At 46.4% G+C, this 19,213-nt stretch overlaps 1 protein-coding gene across 1 annotated transcript in view; it reads right to left on the bottom strand.

The window, feature by feature from the left end:
- Positions 1–19,213, bottom strand: part of EXOC6B (exocyst complex component 6B) — a 509,545-nt gene that overhangs the window by 111,002 nt on the left and 379,330 nt on the right. Inside the window, exon 20 of the mRNA XM_074285536.1 lies at positions 2,172–2,245. Coding sequence (XP_074141637.1) covers positions 2,172–2,245 — 74 coding nt within the window. The remainder of the gene's footprint in view (positions 1–2,171; positions 2,246–19,213) is intronic.

A 19,213-nucleotide genomic window follows, 5' to 3' on the forward strand; every position in this document is an offset into this window, starting at 1 on the left:
AAATGTGATTAACGTCCAGAAAAATGCTCAGGCAAAAGCAAGTGAAATTGTGAAGTCCTGCTCACTGACAGGCTTGTCTGGGAAAAGGGCTGCTCTATTCCACGCTCTCAAGAAGAGGCAGAAACTGAAAAGAGAAGGCAGAGACAGACTTGCTTCCGCCACACGTTTCCTCCCCCCTGGATGAACAGCCTTGAAAGAATCTGGGGGCCTCTCTGGTGCCCTCTAACAGGTACCCATCATGCCCTGGGAACTCATTATTGGGGTCACACTGTTTAAGTGAGGATAAAACTAAAGCCCACGCAAATACACCTCTGAATTTTGTCCAGATTATTTTCTGCTTCAGCTTCTGGAGTCCAGGAGATAGAGGCACTTTGAAGAGAAAATCAGTATTTTGAAAACACTCTAGAATGATTTGGTATAGTGAGACATCTGTCGTTCGGGGGGTGGTCTCTCTCCTTAAGGCAACAGGCCAGAAGGACGAGCCCTCTGAGTCACTTCCACAGTGACACAAGAAGAGATTTCAAAGGAAAAAGGCCAAATTCAAATAGACCATTACTCAGTCACCCAAATGACTAGAACCTTGTTTTCTCCTCCCGCCAAAATCACAACCAAAAAGAAAAGCAGAAAGAGTAGGAATAAAGACAACAGAACACGAGGATTTCAGCGAGCCTCCAGGCTGGTGCAGGAGATGGGTCCTGGCGGCCCACCTGGCTTGGGTCCTCGCCAGTTTACTTCCAGGGTCAACATTTCATGCACATTTAACACTGCTTTTTGGGGGGGAACCAAGGACCAATTCAGAGTGCCCACGCTTCCTTCAGGAGCCCAGAGTAGGAGAGGAAGACCTCTGGGGACGTGTCTTTCCTAAGAACATCAGACAAAACTTGAGTTGTCTTGGAAGTTTAAGTGATAAAACAAAGGAGAAAAACCCCCAAACTCACTCCACTTCAGAAAACCCAAGAAAAACCTCATACCTGCCCATGTTACAACCCCCAAACACACAGGGAGGAAGCTCTGCCTCATCTGTGACAGGCCTATGTGTCAGAGAGCCCCTCCTTGGGGTGGCCCCTCATCGGGCCCCCAACCGCCAGGAAGTTGACCCACGTCTCTGGGACGCGGCCTGAATTCTCAAGCCCGGGTGGGTGCTTCCCGCCCAACGGCGCTTTCCACAATGTCATGAGATGACAGATGACGGCGCCCATCCGTGAGGATGAGGGTGGCTCAGGCCATCCATTACGGGTTCAAAGCTGTTCTGGCATGAATCGAGTCCCAGTGGCGGGGGAATCATTGACACGAGGGGTCCTACAGCTTTAAGAAATCTGTGGCCATCCCCAAGTTTTCAGAATGCACACTATGTCGGCCTTGAAAACAAGAGGTACTGCATCATCATGGCAGCCCAAACAAAGCCAGCCCCCTTTTTTTAACAGACAAAAAAATGATTGTTTTAATAAGGAGAGAAACATCAGTCATTGACTCTTACTTCATTCACCCTTCTCTCCGACCCCATCCATCTTCAGAGCTGGGAGATGACAGAGCCCAGTTCCCCCCCCCTGCCCCTTGCTGCCCACCCCCGCATCACCCAGGCCCCGGGCCTGCCCCTCTCAGGCAGAATGAGCCGTTCCCCAGCGGCGCCCTTTCCCCTAGATCAGGCTGCCAAGCCTCAGCGGCGGGCACGGACCCGCTCCACGGACAGCCCTGCCAGACGGGCCCTGCCGCCTCACCTTCCTACCCCAAGCCTCTGCCCTTGTGGCTGAGAATGCCAAAGAGCGGGGCGCTGTGAGGGGGCAGGGGGCCGCCCCCGAACCCCCACGCCTCCGCCAGCATTATCTGCGAACAAAGCGCCTCTAACAGGCGGTCTCTGCATCACTGCCTCCGCCGGGAGCAGCACCTGCTCCATGTCGGCTGGTGGGGCCGGGGCCTTATCTCCCGGCTGGGTCTGCCCAGGCCGACTCTGGCACAATGGGGCCCGCACTCGGGCCCCTCGCCCCTCGGGGTCTCTACTCCCCCTCCGCCGAGCCAGGGACCCCCGATAGCGAAATGAAAGGGGGGGCCTCCCCCTCCAGAGGGAATCGCCAACGCCAATCCCCCCTTCCCCTCCTCTTTTCCTTAAGACCTGATGGTCTTCAGTCACACATCTTAAAAGAAAAACAAAAAACAAAAACACAAAGACCTACTTGTCTCAAGTCGATGAAGGCCAACTGCAGCGTGTCCTCCTGGAACCCAGGCACCGGGCCGGATCTGGCAAACTCTGTGGGAAAGAAAAGAGCATGAAAAGCGCCTTTAACTAACCATGGACAGGGAGATTGGCAGACGGATGACGGGGGAGACAAGAGAGGCTGGGGGAGAGGAGGCCAGCGCTTCTAAGGAGCCATGTCTCTCGCCCTTCAGCGGCTTTGTTCGCCCTTCAAAATTCGTGTCATCAAAACACCATTAATTCCAGCGTCCTGACAGCAAGGAAACTGTACTAATTCGACCTGAGAGTTATTCCCATGAGCCGCGCCGGGCCTCAGAGTATTTGTTTTGTGAATGGACAAACAACTTGCAAAGGAGAAGGGAGGGGGAGAAGAAAAAGAAGTTTTTCCTCTCAACACAATCAAATCTTCAGCTGTGAAACTCTTTTCAGTTCCGAAAGCTATTTATATTTTAGGTCGCTCAAGGAATTTTCTAATTTCACGCCTGTCACTTCATTCCCCAAGCATTTATCAAAAAATATTCCCTACCATATCATTAACTATGCCCTGGCTGATTATTTGTGTTACCTCACGGGTGTGTTACTGCTAGCGTGTGCACATGGGCAGCCACAACTGGCCCGGTTCTGCCCCCGGGACCACCTGAAGATCCCGAATACCCAGAGAACATTTGCAAAATTCACACTTTCTGTACCCCGACCTCAGACGTCTACATCCGAGCCCCTTCCTGAACTTCTCTCTTCCTTCCAATACAAATTAGTTTCAGTTCAACGAGACCACGTAAGCCCAGATGCCATTTACGGGAGCGCCTTGGGTACCCGCTCGGTTTATGGCTCTAGCTTCAAAGTCGTTAACAAGGAGATAACTACGTGGGGCTGTGGGGATATATACAAGTCTCGGTGAAGAATGTCAAGTTTTATTGCCCCAAGTTCTGTTACATATGAAATCAAAAGGTCTTGCTTGGGTCCATGAACAGAAGCAAACAAGAGGCAAAATGGCAGCTCTAGCTTCACTGCATGCTGGGAAGCAGAGATGTAAATGATTTTATCACTGATTCCCTACTTGTCTTTAAAAAAATTTTAATGAAAGATGTGACAGGAGAAAGTTTTTGCTCAACTAAAGCTCTGGTTTACATCTGAATTTCAGAGTCAATTTGGAGGGACTTCCTATCAAGGGTTTTACTTACAATTAAATGAACAAGATCCAATGAAGTATTTTCATATATGTTGGTGGCTGCATATACACAAACATTCAAAGCAGTTATTAAAGTCAATGACAATAATATCTGCTCTATAAAGTAAAAATGCTTTTGATCTAAGGGCTCCTTAATTTTATGTATGTGTGTATGTGTAAGTATATATATATATACACACACACACACACATATGTATATTTATATATATATACATACATACACATGTACACACACACACAGTCTTTATAAAGCCCATATGCATTTTTATATTTCTTTCATTCAGAATAGAAACCACTTAAAAAGAGTGCCATTTAATAGTTAAATGTGTAAAGTTACACAATAGTTAGAATATCTTCAATCCAAGAAAAGTCACTATTACAGATAAGAAAGTGACCTCCCCTCAGGAAGACACTATTCGAGTCCAGGACCTGCAGCACCACTTACAGACACTAGTTCTATGACCCTTCAAATTGTCGAAGCTTGGAAATGACCCAAGGCCTTCATGACGACCCTTCACATCCAGGGATGGCAACGGGTTCAGGATCTCATTAAGGTGAACACTCGCTCTGAAGTTGATTTCTCATCCTGCATTACTTTCCCTCCTGTATTTTCCATAAGAGTCTGTCCAAAGTAGCAGCTGCTCTCCTCTTGATCTCTAAAGACTACATGGGACCCTGAGTGGCACAAAGCCTCTCTACCAATATAATAGTGATCTTTCCGCTTGATCAGGATTTGCCCACATCCCTTTCTGGTCACGTCTTTTGGACACTACTGTTTCTCACTTACTTTGAAGCGAGACTGCCGAGGTTGCACGGATTTAATTCCTCCAAAAGCACATCACTGGACCAGTCGTGATTCTGAGTACAAATAATTCGCTCCGTTTTCTAGATCATCTAAAACTGTGCGATTCTCAGCATACTCAACCCACCATTTACTTCCATGATGTCCCTGGATCCCTATGACTGCCCCAGCAGAAGTCCCGGGGGACATTTCACAATTTTCTTGTTTTGTGGATGGCTGGGCCCTCTCATCTAGCTGCCAACGTTCTGGAGCGGAAGAACACTTCCATGGTGGGCTGGTACGTTCTTGGAAAAGTAAGAGCTGAAATCCTTGTCAGGAGAAGGGCACATAAAATCCCCTGAGAGCCTGAAGATGATATTCTTCGTGAGGAGGACTTCCACGTGCTCAGCAGCGGCTCCACGTGGGTTGAATTGCTTGAGCTGCACTGTCTTGTTTGTTCATCATTTCAATAGGAGGGGGTTAGAAGGGGGAACTTCTGAGAGCCCTGCTGGCTCAAAATCTGCCAATCTATGAAGCTACTTCAGGCTCTCCACGCTTGCTGAATGTAGTCTTCCATTCTGACTTTCTCCTTTGTCACCTAAGCTACCATTGAACAGCAATCACTCAGGAGATGTGATTTTAAAGTAGAATCCCAGAACTTGGAGGAGAAATCTCAAAGATGATCCAGAAAGACTTAAATCTGAGTTAAACGTATCCCTACAGCAACCCCACCCCAGCAAGATGGCCATCTGGCCTTGTTGCTAAGGTCTCTTCATAACTAGAAGGTTTGCTAATTTCTGAGGTAACGGATTCTACTCTTGAACGTCTACTTCTTGCTAAGAAGAATTTCTCCCTAATGTGAAGTGGACATTTGTCTCTCTACAACTTCTACCCATTTACTCCTAAATTATGCCATTTGGGGCCTAAGAAAATGAATCAAATTCCCCTTCCACATGACAGCCTTTAGTGTTTTCCCGACTAAATATTGCCAATTACTTTAAGGAATGCGCATGTATTTTTGGTCTCTCTGCTCTGAGGGCATCCCATCCTGTCAATACCATTCTTAAGATGACAGTGTAAATGTGGGCTCAAACTCTCCATCTGTCATGTCCCATATCAACTCTCCCGACATGTTCTCTCTCTCTCTCTCTCCCTTCCATGCATCAGGTTTACACAAGGGGATGACCAAACTGGCTATGACTTTTCTCCTTGTAGGATGAGTTCCTGACTCTTATTTTCTTTCATCCCCTTCCCTCCATTTTCTGCTTCTTTTCATGTAAAGTCTCCTAAGACAAGTAGCCTAAATGATTTTATTTTTCTGTCTTGTACAGGGCCTAAGATAAATGCTTAACTCATTCACTGATTCATATAATTAAAAATTAATCAAACCTCTACTATTGAGCACTGTGCTAGGGGTTGGAGATATCAAGAAATATCAAGACTGAGGTTTCCAAAATCCTTTCTCCAACACTGGGTTCATCGGGAAGCAAAAGGCAGGAGAACACGAAGCAGTCCGATGGAGACTGGCTGGGGAGCAAGAGCACCCATCAGGAAGTCAGGGCCCAGAAGGAGCTCCCATGAGGGTCAGGGGAAGCGGCATCAAGCCTGAGGCGAGAGGCAGGACCGCGCTGGTCAAGAGGGCTGGACTGGCTGTCAGAAGACTAGAGGGAATGGACTGACTTTCCCCTTTCTTATATGCCTAACACTTAGCTCAAAGCTTGGCATATTACTGCAGGCATTTAATAAAGGTTACTGACACAAGTAGGCACTCGATCAATGCTTGCTGAGTTGACTTAGACCCGCCTTGCAGAGATTTATGCAGACACACAGGGTTTGGCATAGGGCAGGTCATGATTAAGGACCGCCTGGCTGGCATCTGTTCAGCCTCTGCCTGATAGAGGAAGAATTCCTAACCAGTGTCTCTCCCCATTGAGCTCCCTTCTGCCATTCCAGACAAATCTAACCACTAGAAAGTGCGTCCTTCCATTGGTTTGGTGGTTTCAGCCCCCCAAATACTAGGGCATCTTCGAGTAGTGCTTTCCTAATGTCTCAGCAGGAAAGAGGCTACAAGTCAAGTGTTGGCCAAGGGTTTTAGCACAACCTCCATGTGCCTACGGATCCCAGCCAGGGGCAGATGAGAAAAGGGAGATGTAGGATCTGCATCTAGGCCTTTCTGAGTCTGGGTACAGCATTCTATCTGGGCTCCCATGCTGTGCCCACCCACCCACACTCCTCTCAGGGGCCAGGGCACTGGAGACAGTCACAGGCCAGGGCCTCTGTGGGAGAGCTCCCTAACCCTAGCTGGTGGGGCTTCTCCTGTCGGGCTAAGCAACAGAATCAGGAGAGGGGCCCTGGCACAAACAGTGGGGATGAGCCACTAACAGGCCCCTATTTAGTAACAGCACCAGATAAACCACGCTTGTCCCCAAAGGCATCGAGAAGCCAGGGATGAGTTCCATCAAACAAGAGTTATCTGACAAACGGCCTCAGAATCCAACCTGTTCGAAGGGGACATAAGGAGGGGATCAGCCATGGCGAGTCTGAGGACCAGGAGCTCCGAATGAAATGTCACCAGACGGGGCAGACCTCAAAGGGGGCTGGCAGGCCCTGGGAGCAGCCCTCATTTGTATGTCTCTTCTGTAATCCCACTAGGAACCCTGGTTTATTTCCAAAAGCAAACTTAGCAGGGCTTTAAGGGATTACAAATCAGGAAATGAGATTGTTCTTTTTAAAGAACAAAGCTCTTCTCCTCCGACTTTAATCCCCTGAATCAGGTTTCAGTTTGATTTCTTCAAATAAGCAAAACCCTGTGATGACCTCAGCCCTCAGTTCCCGCTCAACTCCCAGACTAGCAGCAAGCCAGAGAAAGCCACCTCCCGTCTGTCCCAGAGCGACAATCCCCAGCAAAAAGAGGCAATCCGAGCATGGCTGGCGGCAAAGGGCCCTCGGCTGGGCCTTGCGGTCAGGCCAAAAAAGGAGCGGCTTTATAAGGCCGAAGGTGGATCTAACCCAAGAACGATGCATTTCTGGATGACCCAGAGTCAAAACCCCACTCTTCTATATCTAAACAGCTGTATACAACAAGCATCTACCTTGAGGCACATCCATGTCTTAGGGACAAAAGACTGAGAAAAACAGAAAGGGGCAAAGGGGCAAAGTCTGCATTTTATGCCAGTCTTGCCAAGAAGCACAAGCTCACAGCTGAGTATTCCTGTGGGCCAGATAGTGCTCCCGGGCTCCAGGGGCACCAGAGCTCCTGCAGAAACAATTCTAAGTGCGTGTCCTCCTGATGGCTAGTGGTGGGTGCCTTCTTCATATGGAAAGAATACAATTCACCATTGAATATTATTCCTGTGCACTAGGATCATCATCCCATTTTCCTCATCTTTTTGATGGTGTTCAGACAGAAATGATCCTGGGATGAGCCACTATCTTGTGATTGGTTTTTTACATTAATATTCTATGGACCCACAGATAAACTATCTTGTTAAAAGATTCTGAATAACAGCACGAAGACATAAGCTCATCTGCTGTAGCTCAATGAAAGCATCCTCAGCACAAAGCCAGCGGCAGAAGAGGAGGGCAGGAGGGAGATGGACTTGCTTCCATCTCTTCTGCTGGGTGTCTGTATTTTGAGACCTTTTCATTCTATGGAGCAGGAAGAGAATAAGTGTTGGAGACGGTGACATCTATTTAAAATGTCGTTCATAGACTGTTAGAGGTCAATGATCCACTTGGATGATTGTAAGTGACAGCTGCGTCTTGGCTTTTGCTCCAGTCCAGAGCATTACCGCTGACCTCTCCAGGACAAGGTGAGGTCTGTATTTGTAGTGTGAAGAGTCGCCTTTTGGAGAACATGACGTGATGAAAATCAATCCGTAACATGTAACTTAGTAAATGAAAAAGCACTTTGCTAAGCCAGGAGGATGTGAATCTGAGACAGTCCTTGTTCTCAGGAAGCTTCCAATTTAATAGGCAGAGAGAAAACAATAGTAGGGAGGATAGGCAAAGGCGCAGGAGTGGAGAATAGGGCCGCTGGGCAGTCACAGACAAGCTTTCTCCGTGGCACTGGCTTGACCAGTATTCCTAGTGCAAGTGTGGGAGTGTGGGAGTGTGGGGAGCAGGAGAAATTTGGGAAGGGATTGGGGTGGTTTGGGGGTCAGGGTCAGGCCGGGACCACCCTTTAGAGCCCCAGTTGATCCTCTCCGGCCAGGTGCTCTCCAAGACTCTGTTCCTGCAGCCCACGACTTGCTGTGGTTTCTGCCACCACATCCTTACAGAACTTGCACTGGTACCAAACCCAGACTCCTCACAGAGAAGCGAGCTCTGACTACTAGTGGTGCTCTCATAAACACCTTTTCTAAAAACAAATCCCTGTGACTCAGCCACCATCACCCAGGCTGTCACCATTGTTGTGGCCGCCATCACTATTATTCCCTGAAGTGGGAATGGCACCAGGAGAGCTCAGCCAAGGGGATGAGCCGAGCCCTCCTGCTGGGAAGTCCTTTAGGTTCCTCTCTGGAGAAGGTAAAGCCGGAGCTAGGCATCCTGAAGGGCAGAATGCACTGGGCTCTTTCTCCCAAGTTTCCCCCCGACAGCTCCGTGACGCTCCTGACGCATCAGCGCAGCCCGCACGAGAGAGGTATCCAGGTGGGAATGGGTACGTGGGAGTGTGACACCCATGACATGTAATTACTGCAGACACTTGAAACAACTTTCCCTTTTCTTCATCGGCTCCTAATAGTTGTAAACACTTGAGTGCAGCGTGGGAAGCTAAGTGGCAGGGCTTTGGCACATGTTCATCTTCCCCTCCCAGGGTGACGGGAGCAGCACTAGCTTCCTTTTTGCAAGTTTATACATCATTCTGCTAAACCTTATTGACTAAAACACTTTCTTAAGACGCTCCAACAAGTTGGCTCAAATTCTGGAATTGAAATTGCCCCAAATCTCCATTAAGAGAGAGAAAGACTGAAATAAAAGGCTGTCCATCCCACGGTTGGTGAGGCTAGACATTAACTGCCACTGGTGGGAGGGACGGACGTTCTGAACCCCGGTGTTGGCGTGGGAGGAAGCCAGGTCGGCTCAAAGAGGTTTCACAAACACACTTTTATTTCATTTTCCCCATAGGACACGTCTCTTTTTCTCCCTTTCGGAGAGCCAACCCTTAGATAAGAAAGAGGAAAAATAAAAGCAGCTCCATCACACTAGCCAAAGCACTGAAAAAGTGTGACAGCTGCTGTGTTCCGCACCCACAGCCCCTTGAGCACCCCCATCCCCGTGTCTGTAAAGATGGAGGAGGGCTTTCTCCTGACTTTTCTTTGGAGTCCCGCTTGGTCCCCGAGTCTCTCGTTGGAGATTTCCATTCCGTTGTCATTGCTCTTCCTACATCACCGTTGTTGTACTTGCCTCCCCTGCATACTGCTGCTGCTTCTCCTACCCTCTGCCACAACAGAAAGTACTGACAAAAAGAAGCTGTTGTGGCCACTGAAGGATCTCCAGACCAAAGGCAGAGGCTATTTCATTCGTTTGGTTCTGACCAGAGTCCCAAACTCTGGGGACAACGAGACAGAGCCCAAGCGGGTCTGTACTGGAGCCTTCCTCTGCAGACCCTTCCCAATGGCTATCATTTGGGCCACTTTCCTGAGAATGAAGGGACCTCCGAGACGGCTGATCTGCATTACTCCAAATATTCTTTCATGGTTACTAACAATGCACTTTGTGGAGAACCATTGGTCTTCTCCTTGGATTCACGCTGCTTCTCTAAGGGAGCCCAAGAACCTCCTCCTGCTCCCCTTTACAGACAAGCTTTCTGGACTTTCTTCTACTGCCCTTCACAAGTCCCTGTGAGCTGGTCAGTGGATGGAGCATCCATATTTGACAGAGAAGAAGCCCAAGGTTTATAGGACTGGAAGGACCTGCACCCAAAGCTGGCTTCCCACTCTGTCCAGCACTGCTGAGCCCTGTGGTCTTTCCAGAGTCCCTGCATCTGGCAGTCCCCTCCAGCAGCCCAGAACCCCAATGTGCACTGTTCTTAGCCCTTCAGGCAGTGCCCCATCTCCCACCTCCATGCCTTTGCACTGGTTATTCCCCAAGCCAGGGAGTGTAGAGCACTTGTGTCTCCTGGTCAGAAACCTTCCAGACTTGATAAAACAGGCCATTTTCCACCTCATTTCTCGCCTAGCCCTCGTTGGTCTCAGACAAATCTTTTCTTAAAGGCCAAGGTCTCCCGCTACATCCTGAACAATATCTTGCCCCTGGATCCGAATAGCTGGAGGGCAGCTGGGACTGGTGTCTTCATGCCAGTCCAGCAGGTTTTCATGTCCCAGTATCACTGGCCCAGTGTCATGGGTCCTCTGAGAACCAAGGCCAGAGTCCAGCAGTCCCCATACCAGAGAGCCCACCCCCTCTTCCTAGAAGGTTTTGCTCAAGCTCCACTTCACAGATGGAGATTCTGCTAAACTCCCAAGTCCTTGGGTGCCTGTTTCTTAAATTACCCCAAAGTTCTTACTTAACAAAGTGTTTATTCTTCTTTTTTTTCTGTATATGCATATGTATATCCCTGTTTCCTGTCCCTCCCATTGGACCACAAGCTCCCAAAGAGTAGGGACTGCTTTGTAACCTCTGAGCTTGGCCGTTGATTGGTACACATCAGGTGTTTAATAAATGCTTATTGACTGAATGATCACAACATCTCACAGTCTGTTTCAGACATTCCTGGCCATGAGGATGAGGAGAATGTTTACAAAGCCCTTTCCTCATAACAATTGGCAGACAGCTGGGCACTCGCTGGCGTACAGTCACAACTCCTACACCTCCCAGGGTGACGGGAGCAGCCCTAGCTTCCTTTTTGCAAGTTTATACATCATTCTGCTAAACCTTATTGACTAAAACACTTTCTTAAGACGCTCCAACAAGTTGGCTCAAATTCTGGAATTGAAATTGCCCCAAATCTCCATTAAGAGAGAGAAAGACTGAAATAAAAAGGCTGTCCATCCCATGGTTGGTGAGGCTAAACATTAACTGCCACTGGTGGGAGGGACGGACGTTCTGAACCCCGGTGTTGGCATGGGAGGAAGCCAGGTCGGCTCAAAGAGGCTGACCTAGAGCTGACCCAGAACACCGCCGAGGCTCACCTGTTGGTCTGCCTGAAATGCTGGTAGAGAGCCCAGGGCCGACAATCTGCTGGGCGCTTGTTTACACACCAAGATCATGTCAGGTCACATGCGTCTTCATGAGACTGAGACAAATAAGAGGTGGGGGGGGGGGTGTATCAGCTGAATGGTTTCCTGGCATCGGGCTCCCTGGAGCAGCCGGGGAGGGCCTGGGGCACCAGACAACGAGGTACGGCCCCAGGGAGCTCCCAGGCTCCTTGCATCACTTCGCAGGGGCTCCTTAAGCTAATTAAGGCGCAGAACTGATGGGGCCCCAGAGACCCTGTGCAAGCTTTCTTGGTCAGGGGAAGAATGGCCAGAGCAGGGGAAGAGAGGATGAACACAGGAGGAGAAAGGGAAAAATCCTAGCCAAGATGCTGAACAAGAGGGACATACGCATTGTACAGTCACCCTTTCCTCCCTAGCTAGGGTGGGATTCCGTGGTAAAACGTGTCCCCCCAGCCAGGTTACCTGGCCCAGAAATGAGAGAGAGGAAGGAGAGCCGACAACACAGGGCCATCACCCGCTGCTGCTAGCTAATTTTTGAGCAAGGCTCATCAGAAGATGAGCTGGAGAAAGTTAGCAGATGATTTAAATAAGATTTACAGGTTACTAGTGAATTTGTCTTGGCCTCTGTGAGATCTCAGATCACTGAGATCTGGACCTTTTAAATAGAGATGAGCTTTTTTAATTGTGAAGAGGAGCTACAGAGAAAGCCAGAGGAGGAAATGGTTGGCCATGCTAGCATCTTTGCAAGAAAATCCCAAACAGGCTCATGAAGAGCCAAACAGGAGGAAAAAGGATTCCACCGGCAACAGCTATAAACAGGGACACGGCAGGAAGGCCTGAGGAAGCCCACGTCTCAGAAGGCCTCGTTTACTGGAGAGTGAGCCGGGCCACTGGGGGACCCAGCGGCCCCAGACCTCCGAGGCTCTCCTTGAAGACCTCGGATCCACAGCCTCTTCCTTTGCTCCCACACAGCCTGAATCTGCTTTCCTGTCCACATTGTGCTGGGGACAAAGACTTGACAGAAGGTTCTCCTGCCTGGTCTCCAGCTTCCCTGGGAGGAAGGGGGAACGTCTTTCCATAACACTCCTATATTCTTCTTCCAGCCAACCAGGCCACCAGTCAGATTTGCCAGAAGGGGGGGAAACACCATTCTACTGAGCAAAAGGGGAAGGGTCCTTTCTCTAGGCCACAGCCTGATGGCCCAATACCAAGCCTTCACCTAGCCCCAACTGCCCAGAGGCCAGGAGCCCAATCGTCCTGGTAAAATGGAAGTTTAACTTCTCTTCTTGCTGACAAACACGCCCTTCCCTCCTGGCTCTCAGCCTCCCCAACAACCCTGTACCCCATTTTCCCACAAGCGCCGCCCAATTCCTCATCCCCATTAGGCTTTGCTCCAAACCCTCGACGTCTCACTCCAAAGTTACCGCATCCCTTCCCTTTCTGGAAGGCCCACTTTCCTCTCTACTCTCCCTTCTCCCACTGCTTCTGCCTTGTAGTTTCGAGAGCTGGCTCCCTCTGGGTGCCCGGATCTTCTTGGCCCCCATTTCCAAGAACACTTCCTCTAATGCAATGGTGAATGCAGAAGAACCAGAACACTCTGTGCCCTTCGCTGTCTCTCCTTCTTTAGGGTCTTCTCCACCCAGACCTCTTGTCCAGATCCTGAAGTTCTTTCCTCAAGGACCCAGGTGCCGGCCCCCCATCCCCCTCTTGCCAGGAAAACTTCCCTCAGCTCTTTTTACAGAAGAGGAAACTGAGGTATTCAGGGTCACACTGCTGCTAAGTATCTGAGACTGCTTTTGAACTCAGGAAGTTGAATCTTTCTGAATTCAGGCCCAGCATTCTATCCACTGTATCACCTTGTTGACCATACTGTAATTTCACGTTTATTCATATTAAATCTCAACTCACTGCATTTGGACAAATGGTCTAGACTGTTGAGACCTTTTTGAATTCTAACTTTGTAATTAAACATTTTGGTTCTTTTATATAGTTTTTCATCATTTTAAAATTTGACACGTATGGAATTTATCCCTTCATCCAAATTATCAGTGAAAATGTAAAATAGTACATAGCTAAGGCACCCTTCATTAGCAAACGTCTTCTAAGATAACTACAATATTTGCTAATGATTATCCTGTGTGATCATTTAATATATTCCAAATCCATCTAACAAGTTATTTAAACCATATACTTAACTCTCATCCCTAAGAACATGACGAAACATTTTGTAAAGTATTTCTAAATGTATCTAAAATACAATTGTAACTGAATAAGAGAATATTGTTTAGTATAAGATGTTCCTTTTTAAAGATTATTTTTATTTATTTCACTAAATATTTCCCAATTATTATATGTAAAAAAAATTTTAAACAATCATTTAAAAATGTTTTGAGTTCCAAATTTTCTCCTTCCCTTCCATCCTTCTCTTCTTGAGGAAGCGAGCACCATGATTTTGATTATGCAAGTGAAGTTATGTCAAAGATATTTCTACATTAGCTATATTGCAAAAGAAAACACAAAAACAAGCTTGGTATATAGTGAGATGTTAATCTATACCTAATTTCTGTCAAAATGCTTTCCCATTTTAACAGCAATTTTTGTCTGTGAGATCTCACCTCCCAAAAAAAGATTATATCTTCATACTTATCAAACACTAGGTTACTATGGTCATTTTCGACTGTCCATCGTGTATATAATGTATTCCTCTAATCCACACTCAAATTTCTTAGCCAGTACTAGAATATTTTGATGACTATCACTTTATTAGTTTGAAATCTGTTAGGCCACCTTCCCTTAAGATTTTTTTCCATCAGTTTTCTTGATATTTTTGACCTTTTGTCAGTCCAGATGAATTTTGTTACCATTTTTTCTAGCTTTATAAAATAATCCTTTGGTACTTTGGATGAATAAGTAAATTAACTTAGAACTGTCATTTTTATTACATTGGAATAGCCTAGCCATAAGAAATTGTTATTTCAATTGTATAGATCTGTTTTTATTTATATAAAAAGTGTTTTGTAAATGTATTCATATAATCCCTAGGTTTATCTTGGGAGGCAGACTTCCAAGTATTTTAAATTGTCTAGTTATTTTAAGTAGAATGTCTCTTTACATCTTTTTTGCTGGGTTTCGTTAATAGTATATAGAAATACCAATTTATGAGAATTTTTATATCTTGCAACTTTGCTGAAGATTTTAATTATTTCAACTAGATTTTAGTTGATTCTCTAAGTATATTTATCATATGATCCTACAAGAGAGATAGTTTTATTTCATTATTGCCCATTTTTCTTCCATTTTTTTTCTTGTCTTATTGCTAAAGCTAGTATTTCTGGTATAATATTGAATAACTGTGCTGATAACGAATATCCTTCCATCCCAATCTTAACTGGGAAGACACCAACTTGATTTTCTTTACAGATAATACTTGCTTTGAGTTTTAGATTAATACAACTTATCATTATTTTTTTTAAACACCTCTATTGATTCCTCTGCTTTTTAATATAAATGCATATTATATTTTGTCCAAGGCTTTTCCGAAAAGGTCTATTGAACTACTGAACAGAGGAATAACAACACCAGTTATAGTAAGCCTGTGCTATGTGCCAGGATATAAAAATAAAACCAAGTAATTCCCATCTTCAAGGTGTTTACATTCTTTACACATTGTTCCTTAAAAGTTTGGTAGAATTCACTTTTAAAACCATCTAGTTCACAGTTTTTTCTTGGGGAGTTCACTGATGGCTTGGTCAATTTCTTTTTCTGAAAATATGATTATTTAAATATTCTATTTCTTCTTCTGTTAATCTAGGCAGTGAATATTTTGGTAAATATTTATTTCACTTATCTGACAATGATTGTCAGTTTTGTCATTGTGTTTTACTGGCATATAATTAGGCAAAATAACTCCCAGTAATTGCTTTAATTTCGTCTTCATTGATGGTGCCCTTCACTCTTTTCATTTTTGATTATAATAATCTGGTTTTCTTCTTTTTTAAAAAAAAAAGAAAAATTGCATTAACCATTAATTTATCTATTTTATTATTATAACTTTTAATTGATATTTCCACAACCTTTTATTTAATGCAATTTTTATTGCATTATGTCTAAAAACAGCACATTAACATTTCTGTATTTCTACATTTGGCTGTGAGGGTTTTATGACCTAATATATGTTCGACTGTGTGAAGCTGCCATGTATAGCTGAGGATAAGGTATACTCCTTTCTATTCCCATTCGGTTTTCTCCAGAGGTCTATCATATCTAACTCCTCTAAAATTCTATTCATCTCCTTGACTTCTCTCTCATACATTTTATAGTTAGATTTATCGAGTTTTGAGAAGGGAAAAAGTTGAAGTCCACTATGAATATAGTTTTACTGTCTATTTCCTCCTGTAATTCATCTAACCTTTTGTTGAAGAATTTGGATGCTGTGCCATTTGGTGCATATATGTTCAGTACTGATGTTACTTCTCTGTGCTAACTTTTAAACAAAATGTAGTTTCCCTGCTTATTCCTTTTAATTAGGTCTATTTCTGTTTTGGCTTTATCTGAGATCATGTCTTTAAAAATTTTTTTTTTCAGCAGAAGTACACAGATTCTCAATAATCCTTTATTTTAACCATGTACCAAACGTAGTCATAAAAAAATAGCATATTGTTGGATTCCAGTTTCTAAGTTGTACTTCTATCTGTTTCCATTTTATGGATGAGTTCATCTCATTCACAATCATGATTATTAATTGTGCATTTTCCCCCATCTCACTTTATCCCATGTGTCTCCCTTTATCTCTCGTTATCCTGTTCCTCCTAAAGTCTGCCTCTTTTTTGTCTTCCCTTTTATCACTCTCCCCTTTTTCTTATCTTTTGCCCTCCCATTTCCTAGTTGGGTTAGATAGATTTGGATGGAGGTTTCAATGAAGTTTACGTGCGTGTATGTATACACACACACACACATATACACGTCTTCCCTCTTTGAGCCAATCTGCATGGGGGCTCAGGGGTTACTGCAGCAGAAGTCAGATCACATGACCTCTTCTTGATGGAGTTAGCTGGAGCTTCCTGAAGTCTCCCTGTCTGCTGCCACGGTGGGTGGATGGACGGATGGACAGATGGATGGACATCTGTGCAGGTGAGTTCATTTGCATTTCCCTGGGTTTGCCTGTCCCACTTTGTAGAACATCATTGTGTCATGGACCTCAGTCACAGATTGAAGCAGAAAAGCGCTTTTGAGGCCACTGAATCTGCCTCCTGTCGTCCAGATGCAGGAGTGGAGGCCAGTCTAGGGTCCTATGGTTGGGCAAGGTCCAAAATGGACCCAGGCGCAGGCAAAGCCAAAGACCCTTCTCCAGCCCTAGAGCTCACTTTCTCCTTTACACTGGCCAGATCTGTTCCCTCATTACCCTGTGGGCTCCTTCAGAGCCCACATCAACCACGCTCTTGCCTCTGGATCTCTTACTGTTCCTGGCACACAGTAGGTCCTTCCCTTCCAACCCTCACCTCCCGGCTTCCTTCAAGACTCAACTAAAGCCCCACCAAGCGCCCGCATACGAGGGGCCCTCTGGTGCTCCCCAAGTTATTCTCTCCATAGCTTGACTGCAAATCATCGTCCGCACGTAGCTCTGCGAGTTAGACTGTGGACTCCTGGAGGGCAGGGGCTGCTTTTGCATTCCCAGAACTCCGCACAGAGCCTGGCATGGAAAAGGTGTTTATAAATGTCTTCTGACGAGACCTGACAGAATCACATCTCATCTCGTGGATTTCTGCCCAACCTGCCTGGACAAAGGCAAAAGTCTCTTAAGATTTTTTTGCTTTTCCCCTCTCTCTGGGAAAATGTGTGGCTATTTTAGCAGAGCTCAGAGTGATGAGCTCAATAGTTTATTTTTAAAGACTTGGGAAGTTTTAAATAAGAACAGGGCACTTGCAAAGCAAAACATCATCATTAACCATGCATAAAACTAACATCATAATATTATAAGAAAATTAAAACCACAGGCTTTAATTAAAACATTAGCTGCTGGGTCAACATCAGTAAGACCAGCTCGCTTGCTGGTACAGGCTGGCGATCCGATTTTCCAGAGATCGGGAGCTGAGGAGACATTCCATTTTTCTAGAGAACATAAATATTCCATTAGGAGCTCAGCTTGAAGCAGTTGGGTTTTTTTGAACGGCTTGAACAGAAACTCTGTCACTGAAACCCGAGTAGCCCTTAGGTAGGGACAAGAAATGGACTTGAGAAACTTCAGTCAGCACGGGCGGAAGTGCGAGGCATTTTAACTACTAGACCCTCCTGAGGAAGAGGGAGATTAGTTAGTCTCAGAAGAGAATCCAGGTTTGTTTGAAGGGAAGGAAATGAAAAAGAATTGCTTTCTAAGCCATATTAGTAACTTCCCTCCAGCACAGCTCGCTGCTTTTGCAGAGATACCTTAAGAGTCGGTAGGAGGTATGGGAGATGAATGGATATTTCAAGGATTATAAAGGACTCTTGTCTCTTACTGAGGTTAGAGGGAAAATCCCACCCCCATTCCCCCCTTAGAGGGGAAAGGGAAACCTCATACCACCAAGGGCTATGTAAAAGGCCTGCTTGGGGCCTTGCTTCCCAGCGTGTTTCTATCCAATGAGAAGCAGCTGGCAGAGAGGATCGGATCAGCAGAGTGGGCAAGGGGATTTAGGACACAGGACTGGCCAGATCCAGGTGTGGAGGGAGCCGGAGGGCCTGGCAGCCCTGTCTCCCAGGGAAGGCCTCTCGCCTTCACGAGTCTCAGAATCTGGCCCCAACACTTGGACAACAGATCCCATTCTCTTTCCTAGAGGATAGTTCTCATGACATAAAAAAGTTACTCTGATTTCTTTTAAAACAGAAAAATTGAGTCAGAAGGAAAGGGCAAAAGGAAGCAGGAAAAGGAGAAGGGGAAGACTGACAGGCAAGCCCCGCTGCCACCTGGAAAGAACTACAGCTCGGAGGAGAACTTCCCCTCCTCCCCAGCCAAAGGCAGATCTCACGGCACCTCATTTCTGTGATTAGCACAAGCCACAGGAAGGGCTTGGTTTGGAAGGTAAGAAACTGGATTTTTTTTCCCCCAGAGCTCTGAAAAGACAGAAATTTCAAGGGATCAATTCCCCTGGAAGGGGGGACTGGAAGGAAACAGGAAGGAGACGACTGGTTCCTGTTTTGGGGAGCTCCCAGTCTGGGTGGGTAGGACCCAGAAAAAATAATAATGCTCCTGTCCACTTTAAGTGCTTTAAATAAATCACCCATCTGTTCCTCCACACAGGGAGGTATCACCAGCTGCCATACCCTGGACCTCTCTGCAGCCATGGCTGCCGCTGGTCTCCTCTTCTCTTCCTTGAGAGCCTCTTCCTCCCTTTTGGATTCCTCCCTCCCCCGTGCCCCCTGAGCTTGGCCACGGCCTACCAATTTCACCTCTGTGTTGCCTCCTGTGGCACTGACCCCAGCCGGGTGCGGGCCCTCATCGCCTGACGCCCGGACCACCACAAAAGCTCCTGGCTCCCCCAAGTCTCTCCCCACTCCGGTCCCTCCTTCATCAGTCACTACAATGATTTTCCTAATCACAAGTCCTGCCATGTCACTCCCCTCCTCATCAAACTGTAGAAGCTCCTTATCACCTCCAGGACCAAGTCCTCTGGTTAGCCTTCAAAGCTCTCCATCACCAGCCTCCTCCCACCTGTCCCGTTACCTTCCTGCTCAGAGACTCCTCAATCCAGTGATGCTGGCCACCTGGCTGTTCCAAGAACAAGTCCCTCCACCTCTGCGCCCTGCTCACTTTCTCTGGTGTTCTCCCTCTCGACTCTGACCACTGACCTGCCCGACTTCCTTTACATCCCAAAGACAGCCCTCCTTCTACAGGAACCCTTCCCCAATCCTCTTAATTC

The sequence above is a fragment of the Sminthopsis crassicaudata genome, chromosome 2, assembly GCF_048593235.1.
Source record: "Sminthopsis crassicaudata isolate SCR6 chromosome 2, ASM4859323v1, whole genome shotgun sequence".
Classification (NCBI taxonomy): domain Eukaryota; kingdom Metazoa; phylum Chordata; class Mammalia; order Dasyuromorphia; family Dasyuridae; genus Sminthopsis; species Sminthopsis crassicaudata.